Source organism: Argiope bruennichi, chromosome 6 (assembly GCF_947563725.1).
Source record: "Argiope bruennichi chromosome 6, qqArgBrue1.1, whole genome shotgun sequence".
Taxonomy (NCBI): Eukaryota; Metazoa; Arthropoda; class Arachnida; order Araneae; family Araneidae; genus Argiope; species Argiope bruennichi.
Window position 1 is genome coordinate 37,876,618 of NC_079156.1, and position 24,236 is coordinate 37,900,853.

Genomic DNA, 24,236 nt, shown 5'->3' on the forward strand with positions numbered 1-24,236 from the left:
AATTAATAATATGATAGAAATAACAAATATTTGGAACAAATATTTAAAAATAACAATAGCAAAATTATTTGTTATTAAAAAAATCGTGGATTATGCATCTCTAACTGCTATCCATGCCTCCTAACTGAGTGCAGAACCAGTGTGGAATTAGAAGTAAGCCATCTTTTAATATTTTGTTCTTAAAACAGAATAGACTGGAGTAAGGCATCAACACTTTCTCTCCTTCCTTCTAATCATTATTTCAATGCTTCAAATATTAACGAGATTCAGGATGTAAGAGGGCATGGAAAGTAGTTACATTTGTCAGGAGATAATTATGTCATTTCTATGGATTAAAATATCAACTATGTTCAACAAATTATTTATTCGATAATAATTCAAAATAATCTTTCTTCTTACAAAGATTCAGAGAACAAACAAAAGCTAAATCTTGTTTTTATGCTATTTGTTGGCCACATTTGGAAAATCAATTCCAAAGCAATAAGCTATTTCAAGTAGGAATGATCTGAATTGAAATGAGTGAAAATAGTCTTTGTTTTTGTTTATTATTTCGTGTTTATTTTTTTTCTGGTAACATGGCTTTTGCTAACGTCTATTCTTCAGATCATGTCCCTAGTGTATTAGAACAAATGTTGAGTGAAATATCTTACCACAGAACTAGAGAAATAGCTCAATATGCTAGGGAAGGCAAGTATTTGATTTATTGTTTGTATTAATCTTACATATAGCCTGAAGCTTTCTGCATGCTTTCAAGTCTGATGACTAAGTGAACTAGATGAGTCATTTTAAAATTTTGTTTTTACTCTAGAATTTTTCAGTAAATGTACCATAATTAATACAGAAAAGTTTCTTAAAGTAGATTAGCGTACATAAACTCCCGTTGAAGATTTTTATTGAATTATAAAACTTTTTTATATGTCTTTGAATTTAAACAATGAGTCATTTGTCAAAAAAATGTCTGTTAATAATAATAATTCGATTTTCGAGTTATTTTCACATTTCATTTGAGTATTTATCGGGCGAATTAAAAAGGTTTTAACAAAAATTTCATTAAAATCTTTTAGGTAATACAGGTTTTAATATAATAATCAGGTTTTACAACATTATCAAGAAAGACTTGTATCCACTGCCGCGTATTGACGACACCTTGGATTGCCTGAAAGGGTCAAAATATTTTTCGTTTATGGATCTCTACTCCGGTTACTGGCAAATAGAAGTTGATGAAGCCGATCGTGAGAAAACAGCTTTGGTTCGAAAATTTGGCGGGAAATCGCCAAATGGTACCAGTCTCTAGAACTGTACCGTAACATCTGAGGCATTATACAAGTTTAAAGTGATGCCATTCAGCTTATGCAATGTTCCTGCAACTTTTGAAAGGATGATGGATAATCTGCGACTTTAAAAATGGGCAATGAACAATTGCTACTTAGATGACATTGTGGTGTTCTCAGAAACAATCGACGAACATCTTCAGAGGTTGAATACCGTCCTTCAGTGTATACACAATTCAGGCCTTATCCTTAATCCTAAAAAGTGTGGCTTTGGAGCTCAAGAGATAAAGATCTTGGAACACCTAGTATCCAGTGATGGCGTACGACTGGATCCAGAAAAAGTAAAAGCTGTGAGTAAACTTTCCCGTGCCTAGGAATATCCATGACATAAGAACCATTCTGGGACTTTGCTCTTACTATCACTGATTTATAAAGGACTTTTATCATAAAGCCAAACCACTACAGTTGTTACTGAAGAGGGACACAAAATTCTGTTGGGGACCTGAACAAGTGGAAGCTTTTAATAACTTAAAGAAGGATCTTACCTCCGATCCTGTCTTAAGCCTTTATGACAAAAATGCTCCAACAGAACTTCACACCGACGCAAGTGGATAAGGAATCGGCAAAGTATTAGTCCAAATCCAAGATGGGAAGGAAAAAGTAATAGCTTATGCCTCGCATACTCCGACAAAGGCTGAGAGAAACTATTCCACAACTGAAAGAGAATGCCTTGTGGCCATATGGGTTATAACTAAGTTTTGGCCATATCTATTTGGAAAGGCTTTCAAGATCGTCAGGGACCATTATTCTCTGTGCTGGTTGACAGGGCTGAAGGATCCCTCTGGAAGACTCATAGATTAGATGGGCACAGCAACTCCAAGAATATATGAAAACTCAAAGATGCTGATAGTTTGTCCAGAAACCCATTAAAAGTCAATGCTTCATGGTCTGGGGATTCCATAGGTGCCACTGGAAACTGATACAAAATTAATCCAGAAAAACATGAACACTAAACCTGCTATTTGTATGTTCTCTTTATTTTGGAAGAACAGGCTACAAAATTTCAAAGTTGTTAGAATAGGACATTAGCCCAGATAAAAGCTTAAAATTTAAAATAGTTTGGAATTATATCGAGCATAGTTTAAAAATAGATCTACTGAGTTGAAATTTAACATTATGCTTAGTTCTTAATTTATACAAAATTTTGGATAGATTATTCAACAGTTTATACTTAAAATCCATACTAATATAACTGTTATGCTCCAATCTTGAAATAATATATCGTATCTGTAATTTATTATGAAATCTTCTTGTGTTCTTATCATTTTCATGTTTGTAATTTATTCAAGAATTCCCTGTATTATACTGTGAAATCTAAAGTCATACTCAAATTAGAGTGAAGAAGAATAAAATTCCTTATGATTAGATTTTATATTTTCATATTTATGTGTATGTTTGATTAATTGTATTTAGTTGAAATTCAATAGCTGTGCATATGGAATTTCTAGCACATTTGTTCATTTACATTAAACCAAATTGTCAATTTTAAAGGTTATATATATCCATAGTTTGATGCATTAAAATTTCATGCTACACAATTGGATGCATTTTTTTTTGTTTGAATAATGTTTTTTTATTACTTTTGATTACAATTTTATGATGCTTGAATTTAATGATAATTTAAATTTTGATATTGTTTTTTTTTCTTCTTCTAATGGGTTGTAAATGATTTTCAATGAATTTACAGAATCTGGATTTGTAATTTTGAATCCAACAAGGTTTTGGACTGATTTCTTCGTTCAACATTTTCTACGTCACTGTGATGATCGAGATGATATGCTGTTTTTTGTTCGTAAACATGAGAAAAGAGGTGGATCTCGCTATATTCCAAAGTTTGAGGTATCTATACTATTTTAAATTTTACTTCATTTTCAAATTTTTTCTAATTATAAGTTTTTATTTTATGACCTGCTACAGTTCCTTAAAATTATTACTCTTTGTATAAATTTTTGTTGCATTGTTCATTATTATGAAAGCTTTTAATTTTCAAAATTTAAATGAACATTTTTATTTTATTTTTTATTCTTAATTTAATTTAAGCTTCAAGTCTTTTTTTTTTTTTTATTAAGAACAGCTTCTTTAACCTGAAATTTCTTTTTGATGGAAAAAAAATTATGAGTCCATTAATGATAAAAAATTTGTATTGTAACCTCAAAATTCTTATATACATTTATTATACATGATTCTATGCCTCTTAGGTTTCCACAATGAACTCCATGAAAATGGATAACTTCTATTTTGAATGCAATTTTTTTTCTGTGTAAAATGTTGATTGTTAGTGTTTTATAAAATATGGGAATTATTTTTAAATACTTATTCAGGACTGATCTAACTATACATCTCTTTCACTTCTCTGTACTATCTCCTTTAATTATCTCTGACTATAGAAAATAAATTGCTCCACTATTTAAACAATTTCTTTTAATGGAAGTTTCTGTAGTGGAGTTTCACTTTCTCGTAGATATATTGAAATTATGAGGTTTATCATTATTTGCCTTTAACTTAAAAAGACAATTTAGTCATTCCATTGGAAGCATGTTATTGAGAAAATATTTTAAGTACCTCAAGATGATATATATGATTTGAAATAGAACTAAATTTAAACTGGGCTTGAATTTTTGATTCCTGTTAATGAAAAAATTCCATGAGTTGTGGAACTCAAACTGAGAAGTAACAATTATCTGTTATCCATATCTTTTCAGACAGCAATAGAAGTATTTCGAAAGGATTCCAGAAAGCTGCCTATACGAGATCCTGATATTGACTGGGAAGAAACTGTTTATTTAAATTTAATTTTACAAGAGGTATATCCACAAATACTTTTTAGAAATTGAAATTACCATAGATGGTAAACATAAATGCTATTGCCAATTAAATTTTGTAATAAATATAAATACAAGTTTTTTTTTCCATTAGTTTGAATATACACTTACCTGTGCTGTATGTACTAGAACAAGTCCTAAAGAATTACAGATACTTAAAAAGAATTCTCAGGTATGCATAAAGTTATTTTCCATTTAGTAAAAATGTATTATAGGCTTTTTTTCTTCTTTTCTTAATTTAAATAATTGGTAAGAAAATTTAATTCACTTATAAATTAAAAAAAAAATTAGTCATGTTTATTTTATTTAATGTTAAATATTTTTAATGATAATATCATCATGGAATAGAAAAATATTAAATGGCTTTCATATTTGGTTTAAAATTACTTTCATTATTTATATCTTAATAATTTTATTAAATTGGATTATACATTGTCTGTATATGAACTTAATTGTGTTCATGATAAAATTCAATGCATATGCTATTTCCTGACTGATCTTCCTATAATTTCTTATCTTTTTCACAAAACTGCTTATTTTTATAAAATTGAGGAAATTTTGTTTTCCAATAGCTTTATTCCTATTTTAAGATTTCTTTTTTTAATGTTATTCGGTTGTATTTCAATTTATATTATACATTTAGTTTGATACAAGCTTATTATTTATATGATGTCTCTTGATAATAAACAAATCATTAAATTAGAATGAGGTGTTATAGTCTAAGGAATGGTGCAATTGGGAATCAATTTGTTAAAAAATAGACGTTAAAGACTAAGAAATATGATGTTTTTGTATTTCTACATGTAATTAGTAGTTTTATTTCATATTATGCAAATAACTTTTAAAGTGTAAAAAAAGGCATTGTTTTATCAGGGTTGCTATCCCACCGGGAGAACCAGGAAAACATAGTGAATTTAAAAATCAATTTAAAAAAAAAAAACTGGGAATTTTTAGTTTCTTGGTATTTTTTCCCTTCTAAAAAATGCCAATCTCTAATGATTGCAAGAATAAAAGATCATAGTTATTGCTTTCAAACAATACATCAAAACAGTACCATTTGCAATTGTGTAATGTAGAAACTTGCATCTTTTCTACTCTCACCCGTTTTTTATTGTATAGATCAGTTCAGTTTTGATTAGTGAGGCAGATTTTTTTCTTTTTTTCTGTGAGATTCTCAAAATGCAGCTAATGACTATGTGCAAGATTTCTGCAAGTGCATGAACGTTTTGAATGCCATCCTCTGGCGGGAATAGCAACATTCAATTTGTGGACACATCATGGTGGTATTTAGTCACTCACACATGATTTTATACAATGGTTTGTTTATCATTTGAAAAATGGTTAGCTTATTCAGAGAATTTTTTAAAAACATTGAATTGCTCAAAATCAGTATTTAATACGAATTAATAAGCCTAAGTAATATGGGAAAACTGGCACTTATTCGTCATGCCAAAAAAAGGGAAGCAAATTGCTTACCAGTGAAAAAAGTCTTAATTAATATTAGACTTTTTATCTAAAAGGAATGAAAGTGAATGTGATATGTCAATCCAAAAACGTCAAATTTAATGTCTGAAAATAATCTGATTTCAAACTTTTCAGCTCATGAACAGTAATTTAAAGCTGAATTTTTATGGGCATTTAAAATTTGTTGCATCACATTTGTCCTTTAATGCAATTAATGATTTATTGGAAATATTTCCACATATGTTCACTGAAAGTGAAATAGTTTAAAAAGTGCATTAGGCTTTACAAAAATTCATACTTTATTTGTTAAGGATTAGCTCCATGAAACTGATAGCTGAAAAATCTGGAGAAATTGATGTCCAAATATATGAATTGGCAAAAATGAATAAATAAAAAAAAAGTAATTTTGTTTGGTAATGTTTTTTGGTTTCTTTTTCTAGAATTCATCATTAAAAAAAAAAAATTGTCTGTAATGTAATGGATTTAAACTGAAAATAAAATTAATTTTACATACAAAATTACATTTTTTATTAAAATTTATTATAGTGAATCTGGTAATAGTTGATTAAATAATTGCTCCATATTTATGACTTTGAAATTAATTTTTATAAATGTTACTGGTAGCTAGGGATATAATTCCACATTAGAAAAATTACTTTTTACTTTTGATCAAATAATTATAATTTAATAATTTATATTTGTATAGCATATAATAAGCTAATTTTGAAATAATCCATATAGTAATTATATGTAGAACATAATAAGTACTTTATTTTATTGTGCATGCTTGTATTCTAAAGCTTTTTTGTTTTAAATGATTTTTAGAGGGTTTATGCATCTCCCAGTCGGAGAAGTATGGACTGCAAAGGTGAAATGGAAGAAATTAGCTATCCAAATATATTTTTCACCATAGACAATTATGATGAAGTAGGTAATTTAAAATAATTATTTTAACCTTTTGATATAACTAATAATATTAAAAATAAATGTTTTAAATATATTTAATCTAAGTGTAAATTAGGAATATTCTATAAAGTTTTTTTAATGATTTTCAATAAGTAAGTTTAAAAGTAAATGTTTAAACAAAAATTAATTATATAATGATAAAATTTTACTGGAATTTATTAAATAGGATTTAATATATCAGGTACCTGTTTATTACATAGGTGGTCTCTGTTATGAGGGAACCACAATAATTTAGTCACATTAAAGGCAGTAATTTTTCAAGTGTCTTTGATAGTTTATGAAGATGTATGTGAGCAACCTTAAAGACTCTATGGTTATTGAAATGGTTAACAATCTTTTATAAATTGTTGAGTATTAATGAGTAATTTGTGATGTAATTAAATCTTTATCTGATATATGTTTCTTTCAATCATAGAAATTGTAGCTATTTTGTCAGGGCAAAATCTTAATGACACTCTAATTAAAAAAATCCAAAGGGGATATGTTCAGATATATATGATAGCAGACAGTAATATCTGAGTGTGGAGAGGCAGTCAGTATGAGATTGCTGCCCTAAAGCAAATGTCAATAATACATCTGTGCAATCTTAGATAAAAAATATTGAAGCAATTCTTTAAAAGGGAAACATCAGTTTAGTTAATAAATATGTACATTTATTTTAATATAAATCATTACTTTGGATACATTTAAAATTAATATTCTTTATAATAGCTTGTCAAATGTAATCAATATCCTAAATGTATAATACTTTCCATATTTTATAAATTATAATTTTTATATCTTATAAATGAAATATATCATTATAGTTTAGTTTATAAATCTCTCTCTATCTCTTTTTTAAGAATAAAGTATGAAATAGTTTTTTTCCAATAATACATTTGCTCCATAATCTTAATCTATTTGCTTTATCTTTATTAAGAAAAATATCTTTAGTAGTTTAAATTTTCTTCCACTCTTTTTTGAAAGGTATTTGAAGATATTTTAGTTAGAGATGGTGAAATGGTATGTGTCGAGCTTGTAGCAGCTGATAAAGAAGGTGCTTTACAACGTGTAATATTCCTAGGCTCAATCCATTATGAAGCTGTGAAAAGGGTTTATGATGCTCGGGTAATGTTATTATTTTTAATTGTAATATTTGCTTATTTTAAGTAGAATAAAAAGAATTTTATAAGAAGTTATGCATTTTGATTTGAAAAGATCTTTATTTTTAAAAAATATTGGAATATTATTTTATATTTACTAATGTATGTCAAAAGAATTGTCTTAAAAACTGAATAATGAAGTAAAATATTATAGATTAAAGGAGTTTATTAAGTAAGCAATAATATGAATGATAATATTGTAAAATATATGTGTAAGTTTTTTCTAGCTAATTAAAAAATTTTATAGAGAAATATAAAAATAAATTTTTCTGTTAATTTAAAATTATAATATTATACAACAAAATTTTTTTCAAAGTTCTGATGAATTAATCATTTTGTATATAGTTTTGATTTTCTGACTGTGATAAAAAAAATCAAAATATTTTATTATTTGTAGATTCATTTCGGCTATTGTTGATAATGCTGTTTGATGCAATATACCAATTCATTATTTTAAATAAAAGTGAAAGGATGAGACATATTGAAGGGTTGCTCCCTGAATAATTTCTACATAAAATTTTCTGAGTCATTTAAGTTGCAATTTTCTTGATTTTCTCACCTTGCTGCAAATGATATAATTAGCTTTAAAGCCACAGAATCTTCTTATGATATTAATACTGGAAATGATGCTTTATTTTTGTACTTCATTTATTCCATTTTGTGTTGCTTTATGACTGATGTTAAAAAAATAATTTCCCCTTATACTTAATTTGGGGACAGGAGTGTAGATTTTAATGATTAGTTTTTTATTGTAAATCTGTTATAATCAGGCAGATATTATTAATAATTATAAGTATCATTATCAACACTATATATATAGTATAAACTTTTAAACGAGGAACGGCTTCTATGTCTATATAAGGAAGCATTTGTATATCCTTCTGTGTGTTGGTGATGCCCAAACGAATCTTGCTCTTGACTACCATGAAAGTTGGAACATGACAGTAACCATGAAAGTAGTCATAATAGTGACTCAATGTGCCTTGAAGCCCTAATTTTAAAACTGAGTGGAGAAAATTTTTTATTTTATTTTTGATGATTTTTTTGCTCATATTTCCTCATAATATGGCTTCTAATAATAATGGGGGGGGGGGAGACCACTAAGCTTCAACGAAAAGAGAATTATCATTCTGAAGAAATTTATTTTGAACATCTGAACATAAAATATTGAATTTAAGAAATTTTTAGCTTTTAGTCACTTTTCCAGAAAAATTTTAAAAGTTGGAACTAAAAGTTTAACACTTGACATTTTATTTCGATTAACTGTTTCATATTTTTTAGATGATTCTGTGGACACATAAAATGAGAACAATCAAAATATAGGGGCTAATGGGGAAAGGCATTTTATGCTATTCATATCTCTAATGAGAAAAGCACTGGAACATTTATAACATGTCTGACCGTCATAAAACATAAATGCTTCTTTTTTTCTGCATTATTTTTTTATAATTTTTTCACTGCTAAAAAAAAAGTTTATTTAATATACTTATTGTTTGTAGGCTAGTTTATCTTCAAAATTTGCTCAAAAAGTGTCTTTGGGTTGGTACCAAGGACAACAAAGACTTGAATTTGTGCGCATGAGAGGACCATCAGGAAAAGGACATGCTGAAATGGCTGTCACTAAACAGAAGGGATCAGGTGTTGAAACACCAACATCTGAACCAGGCTATTCTATTACTGATTATGATTGGGAAGATGTTGAAGAGGTAATAGATTTTTCTTTTATTGAGCTTTAAGAATTTATTATTTTAATGTAATGTTCATTATGGCATAATATCTCACTTTTATATATATTATGCATTGATTCTACCTACAGTATACAATACCTATATTATATTCTATCCTACCTATTCTATAATCATAAAATATGATGTATATTTGTGATATGAAAAAGAGATGTTTAAAATATGAAATATAGCTTGAGAAAACTCCCTCTAGAAAAATTATGAATTCATAATGCTTTTAAAATTGTAGACAAATTTAAATACTTTATTTTGTTTTAAATTTAAACTTTTCCCCTAGAACCAATTTAAATTTATTTATTCAAATTTATTACATTCTTGTATAAAAATATATTTATTTGAAGAAAATAACCTTATCAATGTCATTATTATATTTTTCTTTAACTTGTTATATTTTTGATATCATTAAATTATAGGATTTTTATATTATTAAATAGAATATGTATAATTACCATTCTTTGTAATTTTTCATCTCACTAAATTGTTCCAAAAGTGTGAGATAAGTATTGCCTCAAATGAAATTGATGACTGTGAAGCAAATGATTTTTTGTAATAAATTTTATTGTGATTAATTACTAAATAATAATATCTTTCATGGGTTCTTTTTCATCTACTTCAGTTGCATTTATTATGAACTAGTTGCCTGGGGTGCTGGCTCGCTGATGTTATTGGTTATCTTTAATTTCAGTTAAATCATTTAGATATAACTTTAAATCCATAAAATTGTGAAATTGACAGACATTTAAAATGCAATACTTTAATTGCCTTACATGTGCTCAGATCATTGTATTAATGGAACTTTCTAATGGACACCAGTCCCATGATATCATAGTACTATTAAAAATGTAAATATATGTTTTATCTATCTTATAAATTTTGCTATATTATGACTTTTAATTTTTTTATTGCTTTTTTGACTTTAGCTTTCAGCAATAGAAGAAAATCATGCAATCGTAATTAATGGAGCAATGAAAAGGATTTGAACTTTAGATAAATGGTCTATTTTTAGAAAATAGCAAAAAATTATTTTGATAAAAAAAATTTACATGGCTACTAATTTGATATTATTAAAATGACAATTTAAAATTTTTTTGATAATGTTGTAAAGTTTATTCTTACGATAATATTTTTTAAAATTATCGTGAAAAAATTGCCAAAATTCAGTTTAAATTTTAGATTTTAATAAAATTTCTCGGAGGTGTGCATTCACATTCTTCAAGGTATATATATATGTATGCTAAAATGCCTTGTAGAGCAACAGCATGCACAGTATCTTTAACATAAATTATATGGATTTTGCATTGCATTTTTCTATTCGTTATTATTTATTTCCACTTATTGCTCTTTATTTTAGGATAGTCCATACTTACAACGACGAATGTCCGATCCTAGTTCTAATTTAAATACTTATGTTAGGAGTTGGAAAAGTCGCCAAGATATTAAAAAATCTCAGTCTGAAACCGAAGTCGATTATTATTCAAATGGAATTAATGAAATTGAAGCTGGTGATATAAGGGATGGTAAGGTTTCTTTTCACATTATAGAATTGTCAAAATATTCAATAATTTATATTTATATTTTAATTTATATTTTTATTTTTTATGGAAACATTTAAGGTTAAATTAAAGAAAAATATTTTTCCATGTTTTTTTATTTGAGAGTTGAATTGGTTTTCACTCTGTAAATTTTTAAGTGAATTTATTAAGTTGTTTTTAATTTATAATATTTCACAAAAGCGATTGTTGACATATAAATTCCCTTTTTAAAGTATAACTTTTCCTCTCTTGGCTATGCATTTTATTAAAAAATTAACACTTTTGTATTTTGTGGACTGAATTAATTAGTAGGAAAGTTTGTTCGTTTAAATAATAATAATAATAATGAATAAGTAAAAAATGAATTAAAATTCATAGTTATTTGTCCATCTTATTTTCATCTTCAAAGTAGCAGAGCTCTTCATTTTAATTGACTTGCCCTTATTTATCTGTTTGGTTTTTGTTCACTTTTTAAATTTAATTTCTAAGTTTTTAAAAAATATTATTCTTATTTACCTGCTTTATTTTTGTATGTTTTCTGGGATTTTATTTAATTTGTTTTGAGTTAATATTACACATTTTACTTTGATTCACTTATTTATTTCTGCATGTTTTATTGAAATGCATGTTCTCTTTTTATGTTTAATTTTTTAAAAATCATAATCTTTAATCATTTTAAATCTTTTTTTTTTTTTAATAATTGGGGCATTCCTTTTTTTTTTTTTTTGCTTTATTTTTGTATGCTGTCAGTGAATTTATTAATTTATTTTAAATTAGTTTTGCACTTTTTATTTTGAATTTCTTGTTATTTCTGCATGTGTTGTTGAAATGCACTTTTTATTTTTTCCCTTTATTTTTATTTTCATAGATCCTAGCACACAGGTATATGTTCCAAAAAATTCAGAGACCAATACTTTAAAAATTTTTGATGTATCTAAAAAACCTGTCCGACTAAAAGTTTTAAGAAATTGTCATGCTTCTTGTTTTTCTCATCGAGACATAAAAAAACTCTCTAATAAAAGTTCTATTGAGGGAACAAATGAAATGGATTTAAATCCTAAAGGTAAATATTACTTTAAAATTCATATAAATTATGGGTTTTTTGTTTATTGATATATGTATCCTTATAGATGATGTCTCAAAAATGGCTTTCTACTTAAAAATATGTTTAAAAAAACGATGTGCATTTGTAGTTATTTATATTCAATAAAGAATATATAAATTTTTTTTAATGGTTGATCCATAGAACATTTCAACGTATGCATCATTAATTGTCGACATTAGAGATTTCCTGCCAGGTTTACAAAGTTTTGAGGATCTGCAATCTAAACAATCTCTATTATAATGTTTTTTTAATTTATCATTTTTCTATTTGGTTATTCAATTGTGTGAAATCCAGAATTAATTCTGTATTTACTTTAGAGATTTAAATTTGGTAAGTGACACAACTGTTGCAATACTTCCAATAAAGTATTGTTATCCTAATGTTGAAATCAGAATGATAATATTAATGCAGTATTCATTTCATGAAAAAATACTTTGGTATTTTATTTATTGAATTAAAAAGAAAAGAAAAAAAAATAGATGTGTAAACATAATTTTGAATACCCTGGATTTTAAATTAATTTTGTACAAATATAGAGCAAATTATTTTTTATTTTAGTTTTTACATTGGAAGGAATAGTTGAATAGGAAAGAAAAGAATTCAAATTAAATGTGTTTTGAAAATATATAGAATAAATATTTGCTTGGGTCTTACAATGCTTTTTTTTTTCTTAATAATTATAATTTTCATGATTAATAAAAGCCACCATATAACAAGGCTACATTAAACAATATTGTTTTATTATTTATTTATTATGAATTTTAAAACATATGTTTTCTCTCTTAATTTTCAAATTTCTCCTGTTGCTTGATTGGTTACATTTTTGTTTTGGAAACTAAAATAGGCCTGATAATTGTTTTCAAATTACATTCTTCAATTCCCAGTTTAATTTGATCTACTGAAAAGAAGTGAAGATATAAAATAAAAACTACCATGCATCACATAATATTGTAATTTTAGTTGTTGGTCATAAAATAATATTTTAAAAAATTGAAGAGTGGGAAATGAAAAGGGCTGTTTTTCAATTAATTATCCACCAAAAGATGATGAGGAGAGTTAAATAACTCAGAGGACTAGTTAAGAATATACCAGAAAGTGTTTCTAAGAATTTCTTAGCAATCAAAACATTTGTTATTCACGTTGATGTTAGAACAATGTACAATTTATAAGTTGTCTAAATTGGCTAAAATATACAACAGGTAAGATATTTAAGAAATATAGAGCTTGCAATGTATCTCTAAAATTGAATACCATTCATTTAGTTTCTGTTGCAATGCTTTTCTGCTTATTTATTTGTATTATTTCAGTAAACATTATTTTATTTAAATATTAGTGATTTAATAGACATAATGTCCAGTTTTTCATATTTATTATTATTATTTTCTTTCACATTTGACTATGCACTCTAATGTGAATCTTTATTTTTGAGATTTTGTCTTAAAATTGTGATCTTCTTTTTAGTTATAATTTATTTATTTGGAATTTTTGCTTGAGACAAATTATAATTTGAATAAATTGCACAGTTTTGTTATGAATTAATATTGGGCTTGTCCTTGGTCAGTTATATTAAATACAACTAGATTTGCTAACTAAAACTATTGGTGACTTTATTTAAAAAGCGTAATAGCTAAAATAAAATTAAATGAATAAAAATTGACATTTTCCTAGGACATTTTCTTAGAAGACACTGATAAATTCTTCTGCTACTGTGAGTGAATAAATGTTATCTAAGTTAAAGATTATATGTATGTACTATAGATAACTGGATTTGAGTTAGGGACGTAATCAGTATCAAAATTCTGACTACTATAGAAATAAGTACAAAAAATTTTACAGAATCAGATTTTCCCCCTTATAACTTAATAATTATTATATGAGATAATATTGTATTTAGTAAAATTTAATATTCCAGACTTTTTAAAAATGGCATGCTTTTATTTTTTAGAACTTGATGATACAACATATAATAAATTATGGACAATGCGTGGATTTGGTCAAGCGTACCACTTCTGGAAAGAATCTAGACGAGCTAGTTCTCCTGCATTACATGCGTACCTGACTTATGTAACTTTGCCATGGCACTCCATCATAGCTGGTATGTTTTACTGGAGTACTAAACTATTTTAAAGGGCACTAATTTTTTTAATATATTTTTTTTAGTTAACACAAGAGGTCTTAAAGAGTAATGCTGACTCAAAAAATTTTTTTTTTATTTGTGCATGAGTTATTAAAATGTAAGTCAAGGAAATTTGATTAACAGCCAGCTTACATTGTGGAAGTTAGCACATTTATGATTCCACAGTATGATGTTACAAAAGTAAGAATATGTAGCATTAATTTTTTTACTGCCTAACTATGGAGAAAATAACTTTCATATTTTATAAGTGTGATTGTTTTAATGAATAGAAATATCTACTTACTCGCACCCCTTTCATTTTTGGATTGTAATTAAGATAAAAATAATTTAAACAATGTTTCTTTCTGATTTGCAAAAGCTTGAAGTTAAAAAACATTTAAGGAACAATATTTTAATAAATATTTTATATTTTCCAAATTATGTTTGATTAAAATTCAAGCATAAAATATAGGATATCTCAGATTTTCAAAGAGGCCAAATTGCAGACGCTCGTCTAGCTGGAGTATGTGCGAGCGAAACATCCCAACTTTTAGGCGTTTTTAGAGGTATAATGTCTAAAGTCATGACAGCATACACACAGAACATCAAGACAAGCTCAGCAAACAAAATAGTGGGCGAAAAGAAAAGCTCAGTGAAAGAGATCAATGGGAATTGAAGCAGATTGTAATACCTAAAAAACGAATAATTGCATCAAAAGTGACAGCAAAGCTCGGTACCCATCTAGATTCTCCAGTGTCAGTGATTACATTTAGAAGGCATCTTCATAAACAGAACATTTATGACAGAGCAGCAATTCTCTATTCACTTGTCACAGATGTTAATGATAAAATTCGTTTAAAATGGTGTCATAAGCACAAAACATGACCAATTGATAGGTGGTAGAAAGTAATATGGTCTGATGAATCGTGTTTCACGCTTTTCCTTGCAACAAGATGGGTGCATGTTTGGAGAAACCTGCACAAGCATATGATCATGATTGTCTCCATCCAACCATCAAGCATGGAGGTGGATCTCTCATGATATGGGCAGCCATGTCATGGTTTTCTGCTGGACCAATTGTGATTCTGAAAGGCAGGATCACTGGGGAGAATTATAAAGAAATTTTAGCTGATCTGGTTCATCCTATGATGCAAGCTTTGTTTCTTGCAAGAGATGGAATTTTCTAGGATGATAATGCACCTATCCATGCAGCGAGACTTGATCAGTCATGGTTTGATGAACACGAGGATGATGTTAAACATCTGTCTTGGCTTGCATTGTCATCCGACCTCAATATAATTGAACCGTTATGATCTATTTTAGAGCATTCAATACGGAATCAATATCCTCCACCGGCATCTCTCCCAGAACTTTCAGAATATCTCCAGGACGAATGGTACAGTATTCCTCTAAACATTATGCAACACTTGTATGAATCGATTCTTAGACAAATCCAAGCTTTTATTGCATGCCAAAAGTGGTCCTACATCATATTAATTAAGGATTCTTTATAAATCTTAGATGTTTCCATTATTTTGATAACCACCTGTAACTTAGATAATTGTATTAAAACAGATCATACTTGTATTTGGCTCTGTATCTGAATACTGCATTTTAATAAAAAATTTGAGGCAATATTTTTAAGAATTTCTTTTATTCCTGTTCTCTTTTCCTTCTTTTGTTCATAATATTTCCGGTAATTCTCTTTCTTAATTTTCTTTATTTTTGTTAAATTATTAGCATAGATGTTGGTATATTTTTATTACTGTATAACTTATTATTGTATACTGTATGTGTGTATGTTTGTGTGTGTGGAAGAAAAAAAATATAAATTTAAATAGAAATAACAAAAATGTATGATATTATAGATCATGAAATGTTTCTCATTCTCATAAGCTATATTTCTTGGTATTTTTTCTATATTATTTTTCTTATATGTTTACACTATGTAGATTTATAATTGCCATTTACAATTTAATAAGTGTTATAATTTTGATTTAAAAAAATTCTTATATTACATTATTTTGCTATTTTCATTTTGATAAATACTTTAAAAGTCATTTCAATATATATATATATATATTGACTAGTTTTTTGTCTTCAAACTTCTTTCTTCCCTTACACTATTTCATTATCCTCATTTTCATAAAATTTTGTAAGTGTTTTTTGATATTTGTATTTAGATTTGTTTTTTTAAATTAATGATTTAGACTTCAATAAATCACGATAAGATCACAAAATTAATTAACCTTTGTTTGAAATATTTCAGTAAATTTTACAAAAAATGCTTTTAAGTAATTTTTTTTTATTTCTCATCAATTAAATGTTTCATTTTTAAAAAACACTTGGAGTTTTAAAAAAATTATGGATACTGTTGTAAAATATTTTTGCAGTCAATATTGGATGGTGTGGAAAAAAAAAAAACTTTACGAAGTTTGATTTAGACAAATTCTCTGTCAACTCTTAAATTTTTAATAGAGCTTCCCCCCCCCCTGTGTATTCAGAGAAGTATATGCCTTTTTAAATGGGGGAATTTTTTATATAAGGCTTCTATTTTTTGTTATATATTTGTCATTTATAGCATATAAACTAAGTGCAGGTTTAAATACTAAGTGTATGTTTATGCAAATCATTTTTAGTTATTCAGTTTTTTTATAGCAATTATGTATAATAAAATGTTAATAATTTTTTTGTATATTAATTGCGGTACTTTTTTTCTTTATCTCTATTAGATATTTTAGATTCAAGGCAACATCTACAACCCATTCTAACATTCTAGCATTCAAAGTTCATAGTGGAATTTTACTTAGAAAACTTTTCAATTTAAAATGTGATTTTTTATTGATTTTCTATGCAATAAATATATGTATGTATATATGTTATTTATATATTTCTAGTCATACATAATACATTTGTCACTGTATTTTTAACTGACTCAGAATGTATGTGATCAGATTGTATTAGCATGATTTTTGAATGCTTACCACAATATTGTTGAAAAAAATCTATATTCTTTCTTATTAATGTCTACTAATTATGTGAGATTGTACTTACAATTTTATATCATGTTAGGGAGTTTATTTCTATATTTTGTATTATTTTTATAATGATATATATTTGAATTATTTCATTTATGAAACATATAACTGGATTAATATGACTGTGATTAAATCTTTGTAGTATATTAAACAATTTTGTGCCATATTTATACATGTGTTATTTTTCAATTATTAGCCATAATATTCTTTGCAGTTATATATCTTTCTTACAGAAGGGATTATTTATAATTAATATATTGTGAAAATATGCATTATCTTATGTTTTTGTTTTTTATATTCTATCTAAATTTTTATTTCCTTTTTTATTTATGCTACTTAATTTTTTAAGAATTTAAACTGGTGCTAATACATGCACAGGTATTTTTTATTATAAAGTGAATTTCTGTAAATACTCTGGAATTACAATCTCACTGACCCTAAGCTGTGTCTTTCAATGTTAAATGAATATTCTACTTATTTATTTGCTAATTCAGTTATTACAACATATGATTTTGGGGGAGGGGTTCAGATTACATATGTTCTGGAAATTAGCTAGCAAAATTAAACTATAGTAGATACTATTCTGGAAATTAACAAGTAAAACTCAACAAATTTTTAAAAAAGTGAAATTAAACTACAGTTGATTTATTCTATTTGCCCTAAAAAAAAACAGGAAACACTTCACCATGATGTTAAAGATTTCAGAAACTAAAACAGTCAGATTTGATTTGTTTTTTCGTAAGTTTCTTTTTCATATTAATGTAATCATTTATAAATGAAACTTAAATAAGTTTATTTAATTTTTTTAAAAAATATTTGTCTATATTTTATAAAAGCATTTTGTATATTTTAAAATGTTATGCATCCATATAGTGTACATTATTTTATGTTACATTACTTTCCATATAGTGTACATTATTTTATGTTACATTACTTTCCATATAGTGTACATTATATTATATTACATTATTTTCCGTATACTGTACATTATATTATGTTAATTAAATTAAGTAGTGTAAAACTTATCTAAAAGTGTTCATTTCTTTAAAAAAAAATTAACACAATACAATACTTAATATACATGCAAAGTAAAACAAAAGTAAAGTATAACAAACAAAAGTTGGTTTCAATTCAGAAAATGTGCTTTAAAAGCACCATCTTTTGGTGTTAGTTTCAGAAATGAGCATTTATAAAAGTCCAGCGTATCAACTTTTTTGTTTTTAAATGTTTAGTGTATTTTTCTGTCACAGTAGCCAGGTAATTGAGCCTCTACTGTAATGATATTATTAATGTGTTTTATTATGATACTTTTTATATTTTAAGTACTTTACTATTTGTCTATATGAACTATTTTTTAACGCCAGAAGTGAAATTCAGAAGACATAAAAGTAAATCCTCTTTAAAACTTTTCTTGTTAGATAAGCAACTTGTCATGCCTATTTATCTTTTTCTCTTGAATATTTCCCATGCATTTCAATTTTTTAAACTTATTAGTTTGAAAAAAAGTTTAATTAATCTTTAAGTATGATTATGTATTATAAATAAATGATTTTCAAAACTGTTTTTTAAAAATGCACCTAATTTTTTCCTTTATAATATACATATTTATCTGTTTTTACCAGCCTTATCCTTTGCATCTTTTTTCCTCTTTTTTGAATAGAAAGAAAGAATTACTTCAGAAGTGAGCAAATACTCAGATATTGAAATACAGTGCAAAATTTGTATTGCTTTACGTAGAAAACAAAAATACATATAATATGCAAAAATTGAGATAAAGCAAGATTTCCACTTATACATACAAATCTGTTTCTTAAATCAAAATTATGTTTCTCAGTTCATGTGACGATTCATTGAGCATGCACAATTGTAAAACATGAAAATATTCATACTCTATTTCATTTGATTTAATTTTTTTACCACATTTTCAGATAAAAACTTAAAAAGTAAATTTATTTACTTACTAATTATTAAAGTATTTCAAATTAATATAAAATAGCAAAAACAAAAAAAAAAAATTATATAAATAAGTGCCATTGTATTGTGAAATCTTCAAAAGTTATGATTAAAAATGAATAACCTTAAAGTTCGTAGCTTTCTTTAAAAGCTGAACTAGTTAGTATGTAAAAGAATTTTTATGATGAAGAAACACTGCTGATTATCTATTCTATTGATTGTGTATCATCTCTTTCAATAATAACTTCCTTGAAATATTTCAATAAAAATAATTGACATAATCATTGTTTTTTAAGTATGCAATTTAGAAACTATTAATATTTATTACATTTTTTTTGAAAATTTGGTTGAATAAAAATGTTTAAAGAAATAAAAGAAAATTTTCCCCCTAAAAACATAAGATACTGAATTTGGTTAAATAGTTGGGATCAAAATATTTTGCCTCATTTTTCATTTCATTCCTTAGTATTTTTAGGACGAAAAAATTGGGCAGCTTTATTCTTACAAACTATAAATTGTTCATTTTAGTAGCTTTTAGCCTTGAGGTAATTTATTATATAAGAAAATATTCAAATAGAATAATGATTTTAGGATGAAGGCTTTTTTTGAATTGCTTTCACAATTTATTTCTGAGGAAATTCCCAATGAAGATAAAATTATGTGAAGTGTGATTGTACTTAAACAGTATATTTTTACTGTCTCTACTAGCATTGGAACAGGAAATATGCTTTTAATGCTGTTATCTAGTAAAGCAGTTTAATTGTATGCACTTCCAACTTTATTTTATTCTGCATTTTTAATTCCATTGTTTTTTCTTTGCTAAAAATGAAGCTTAATTTTTTATTTATTGTATTTTTCTCTTAAAATTGCTTGTATTTTGCAATGGATTTGAAGAATATATATGTAACATATTATTTATTATATATTTCATAAGGTTTGTTGAATTGAAAATTTAATATATTTAACTTATTGAACATCCCATTCATTGGTGAGCATTTAGGTTAATGCATAAAGATTTCATAGATTTTTACATTCCTTACTTTTACTATATTTTGATTTTAATTTTATAAATATATTATTTAGGAATTTGTTTTTTGAAATTTTTGATTATTTTGCTATTTTTGGGTAAATAAGTATTATAAGCAAAAGTAAAAACTTTTGCTTGTGGAAGACCTATTGTCTTCAATTATGTTTCATGTTATTAATTAAACTTGAGAATCAAAATTTCTAAAAATTTGTGATGATATATCAAATTTATATATTGATTCACAAAATATGTTTATGATCGTTCTGTTCTAGTTAATGATAATCCACAAAATAGAAATTTAATAATGCTATTTTTTAATTATATTTGCAGTTAATAAATTTAGATAATGTATTTAAAATTCTTATATATTTATTTGTTATTAATGTGATTATATGTGTTAATATGAATTTTGTATAATTTTTATACTTGAAGTAAATGTTAAATATTCTTTTAAGTTTTAAAAAACGATCTACAAATTCTAGAAAGTGTTTACAAATGTAACTTAATAGTAATTTTTATTTCCTTATATTTTTTTCATAATATTTTACATCACCATTATATTTCTAAAGGTTTCTTTTTATTGTGGTTATTTCATTTTAAAAATAATTCTGGATGATTACAATTAATGCTGCTTATGTCATAATTGTTGTAATATTATCTTTATATACTATTTACTGTTAGATTTTAAAGATATTAAGAGTAAAATTTATACCTAATGCATAAACCATTTTTTAATAAACTCCGTCCTTTTGAAAATCACACAGGAAAAGTGAGAATGATGTTAAAATGATGTGAAATAAGTTACTTCAGATGGTTGCACAAAGTTAAGAAACAATACATAATAATCATATAATATACTTCAGAAAATGTTTATCATATTATCATGAATTGTATTTTTAAGTTTTTGCTTATATCTTAACAATTTGCATATTTCTCATAGTTCTATTTTAAAAAAAACTCTTTTGAATGTACACATATTAAAATTAATTATTATATTCAAATGTCATTTGTAACATTTTGTTACATTTATAGGTTATTAATTATCTTATTATTAATACAACAAAAAAAAACTCATTTTTTAAAACATTTTTCTTACCAGAAATTTAATATTTAAAAAAAAAAAAATGTTGCAATTGGCTGTAAACTATTTCTTAAAAATAAATATATAGTACAGTTCAATTTTCTGCTATTTTTTTCATCCTCTATAGCAATGACTAGATTATGAAAACATTATTAAGCCTGCAATGCATGGATTTTTGTCTTTTTTATAATATATAAATATTTGAATGCATCCATTGTATACAAAAATACAAGGAAATAATAATAAAAAAATATATATATATAAAGTGCATTAGTTTAACATTTTTCATTGAAAGAAAATGTTTGCATTTTTATTATTATTTTTTTCTATTTAACCTATAAGAATCATTATTATTGAAATGCAAATAAAAATATGTCACTCTTAATTAAATTGTTGCTATCTGATAAGACATTATGCATTATAAAATTAATTTAATAATTCTCATTACGTATTTATATACTTTTTTTAATAATAAAACTTGAAACCCAAATCTCATTATGCAAGAATATACTTTGGATTGACTCTTCAAAAAAATAGTTACTATTATAAGTTTTAAATATATGCTAAAAGCAATATGCATAATTGAATTGAGATTTGATGTGATGACAATTAACTTGCATCTTTAATTCTGTGTTTAAAATTGTAAAAAATCTATGCAAAGATGTATACATCTAAAATTATCTATGAAATCATAAATATCTGAAAAATATTTTTCTATATATTTTGTCTATGCTATGTATTAAGTTGTATACAGTGAGGAATTATGTACATGTTGTATAAAAATTTACATTTGTGTGCAGCTACTGTCTTGTTTAAAATATAATCTCATTATGCAAATCAATTAATTTTATTCAAGTGTTTCAATATCATGCAGTTTAAAGAATTTTTAAAGTGATAATGCTGTTGTGTTGATAATTATTTCATAATTAATCATTTTAATTATTTATAAAATGAACACCTATTGTTTCATTTTTGTTAAATAAAGATTCACAAAATTTCTTTTTTCTTAAAATTTATGGATAAAATTTCTCAAAATGTACAGTTAACGTTCAATGTTCTTTAGAAACGTTTGATGTTCTTTAGAAAGGTCATTATTATGCATACATATTTGTGCCAGTTTTTAATATATGGCTATTAATGTGAATTCAGAATTTTTGTGGGAAATAGTTCTGTAAACTTATTTTAGTACTCTGAGAAATCTTCACTTTGACTTACCTGTAAGGTTATTGTTTACCTTTCAATACACCTTTATTTTTGTATTAGAACTACTTTTATATTTACTTTACACCTATGGAATAAGTGTTCTTATTGTAGAGTATAAATGAGCCAGATGATGAATTTTTAATTTTGGTAGTTTGTTTCTATTTTCACTGTTGTCATAAAATCAAATAGAAATGCGATTTTCCTGCAGTTATTTGTAAAAAGAAATGTACTTTTTGAATGTTTTTTGTATAAAAAAAAAAACACACTTTAAAAATCATGAACTTTCTTTGTAAATAACTTAATAAAATTGAAACAAATATGTGCATGCTGTTTCTTTTAAAACTTAACCAAATTTTAAAAAAAAGTTGTCTGAGAAAGTCTTATTTTATTTCTAGTACTTTGATTTTCTGTTTTTAATTTTTAAGAAAAGGTTTTACTAATTTGAGAATTTAGTTAATTTGAGAAATGGGTTATCTAGCTACAAGAACCCTTATAAAATGCTGCACTAGCGCTTTCTTGTCAGTTTTATTACAGATCATAAATCAAGCCAAATTTAATACATAGTTTTTGCAGTTTTACATTTGTAGACAATATAAACAATTTCAAAAATTGATCGAACTGGTGTCATCTAAATATTTACTACAAAACATTTTACATACTTATAATTTTGATGCAATGTTTAAAAATAAGAATAAGCATTACATATTTTATTTTTAAATTAAACACAATGATTACATTATTGAATCCATTTACAATGCTCAATCTATAAATTTATTCATTTTTGAAGAATAATAAAGCCATTTTGTGATTAGTAGTACATCAAATTTGTATAAAGCTTTCTTAAAGTATATCTACTTCTTAAAGTATATTTTACGAAGGAATTTATATACAGCCATATAATGAATTTAGAGTAAGGATTAAATGAAAGAATTATTCAGAAAGGTTCTAATGACAATTTCAAAAGCAAGTCATTAAAAAAACCTTATAAAATACTGCATATATCAGGTATTTATTTTGGGTTATGAATGCAATATTTAATTAATGAAAGATGTTACCCAAAATGTAAATCACTTTTTAGACTTACATGACTTCACAATTGAAAAAAAAAGTTTCAAATATTATTTAAACAATATTCATTTGCTTTAGATACAATTATTTAATCCCTTCACTTTAGTTTTCATTACACAGCATCATAAAACTGGAATTTCAATAAGATAAAAATTTCTTGCATTCTGTAAACATGCCTGCTTCATTAAAGGTGCTATTTATTTAAAAAAAAAATTAATGTCCATTCCATACATTTTTAAACAATTATATTTTTGTTTTGATTATTAATCAGCTAAAAATTATTATTTTTTAAATTGAACTAAGAAAATATTAATGTTTTGAATTTTTTAATATTTATATGCATTTTTAAGTATGCCAAAATTAACATATACAAAATATACTATTCATAAAGGAAGGTAATAGATTTTTAAAACATATTCCCATGATAAATAGTAAAATGCCTTGTTAACATACTTGATACTATAATTGTTATGACATATTAAATTCTTTGAATTACACTGACAGTCTAATATATTGAGACAAAATTCTGTTTTTAAAAATATACAAATATAATTTATTAAGATGCCAAGTTGTAATATTTATAATTTTGCTTTAAAATGTGTAAATCTATAAAAAACTAAAATGTATAACATGTATTTTTTTT

General features: G+C 25.4%; 1 protein-coding gene across 2 annotated transcripts; it reads left to right on the top strand.

Moving 5' to 3' along the window:
* The first annotated feature begins 548 nt into the window (after positions 1-548).
* Positions 549-20,194, top strand: LOC129972564 (uncharacterized protein KIAA0930 homolog). Of its 2 annotated transcripts, XM_056086744.1 has the most exons (11): positions 549-687; positions 3,019-3,170; positions 4,034-4,135; positions 4,248-4,325; positions 6,443-6,544; positions 7,550-7,690; positions 9,225-9,431; positions 10,822-10,987; positions 11,871-12,065; positions 14,053-14,202; positions 16,956-20,194. In XM_056086744.1, exons 1-11 carry the CDS (start codon positions 576-578, stop codon positions 17,000-17,002), a joined length of 1,452 nt encoding a protein of 483 aa, XP_055942719.1. In that variant the 5' UTR covers positions 549-575; the 3' UTR covers positions 17,003-20,194. The 2 variants fall into 2 exon arrangements, with proteins under 2 accessions (XP_055942719.1, XP_055942720.1); XM_056086745.1 differs by lacking the exon at positions 11,871-12,065.
* Positions 20,195-24,236: the final 4,042 nt, after the last annotated feature.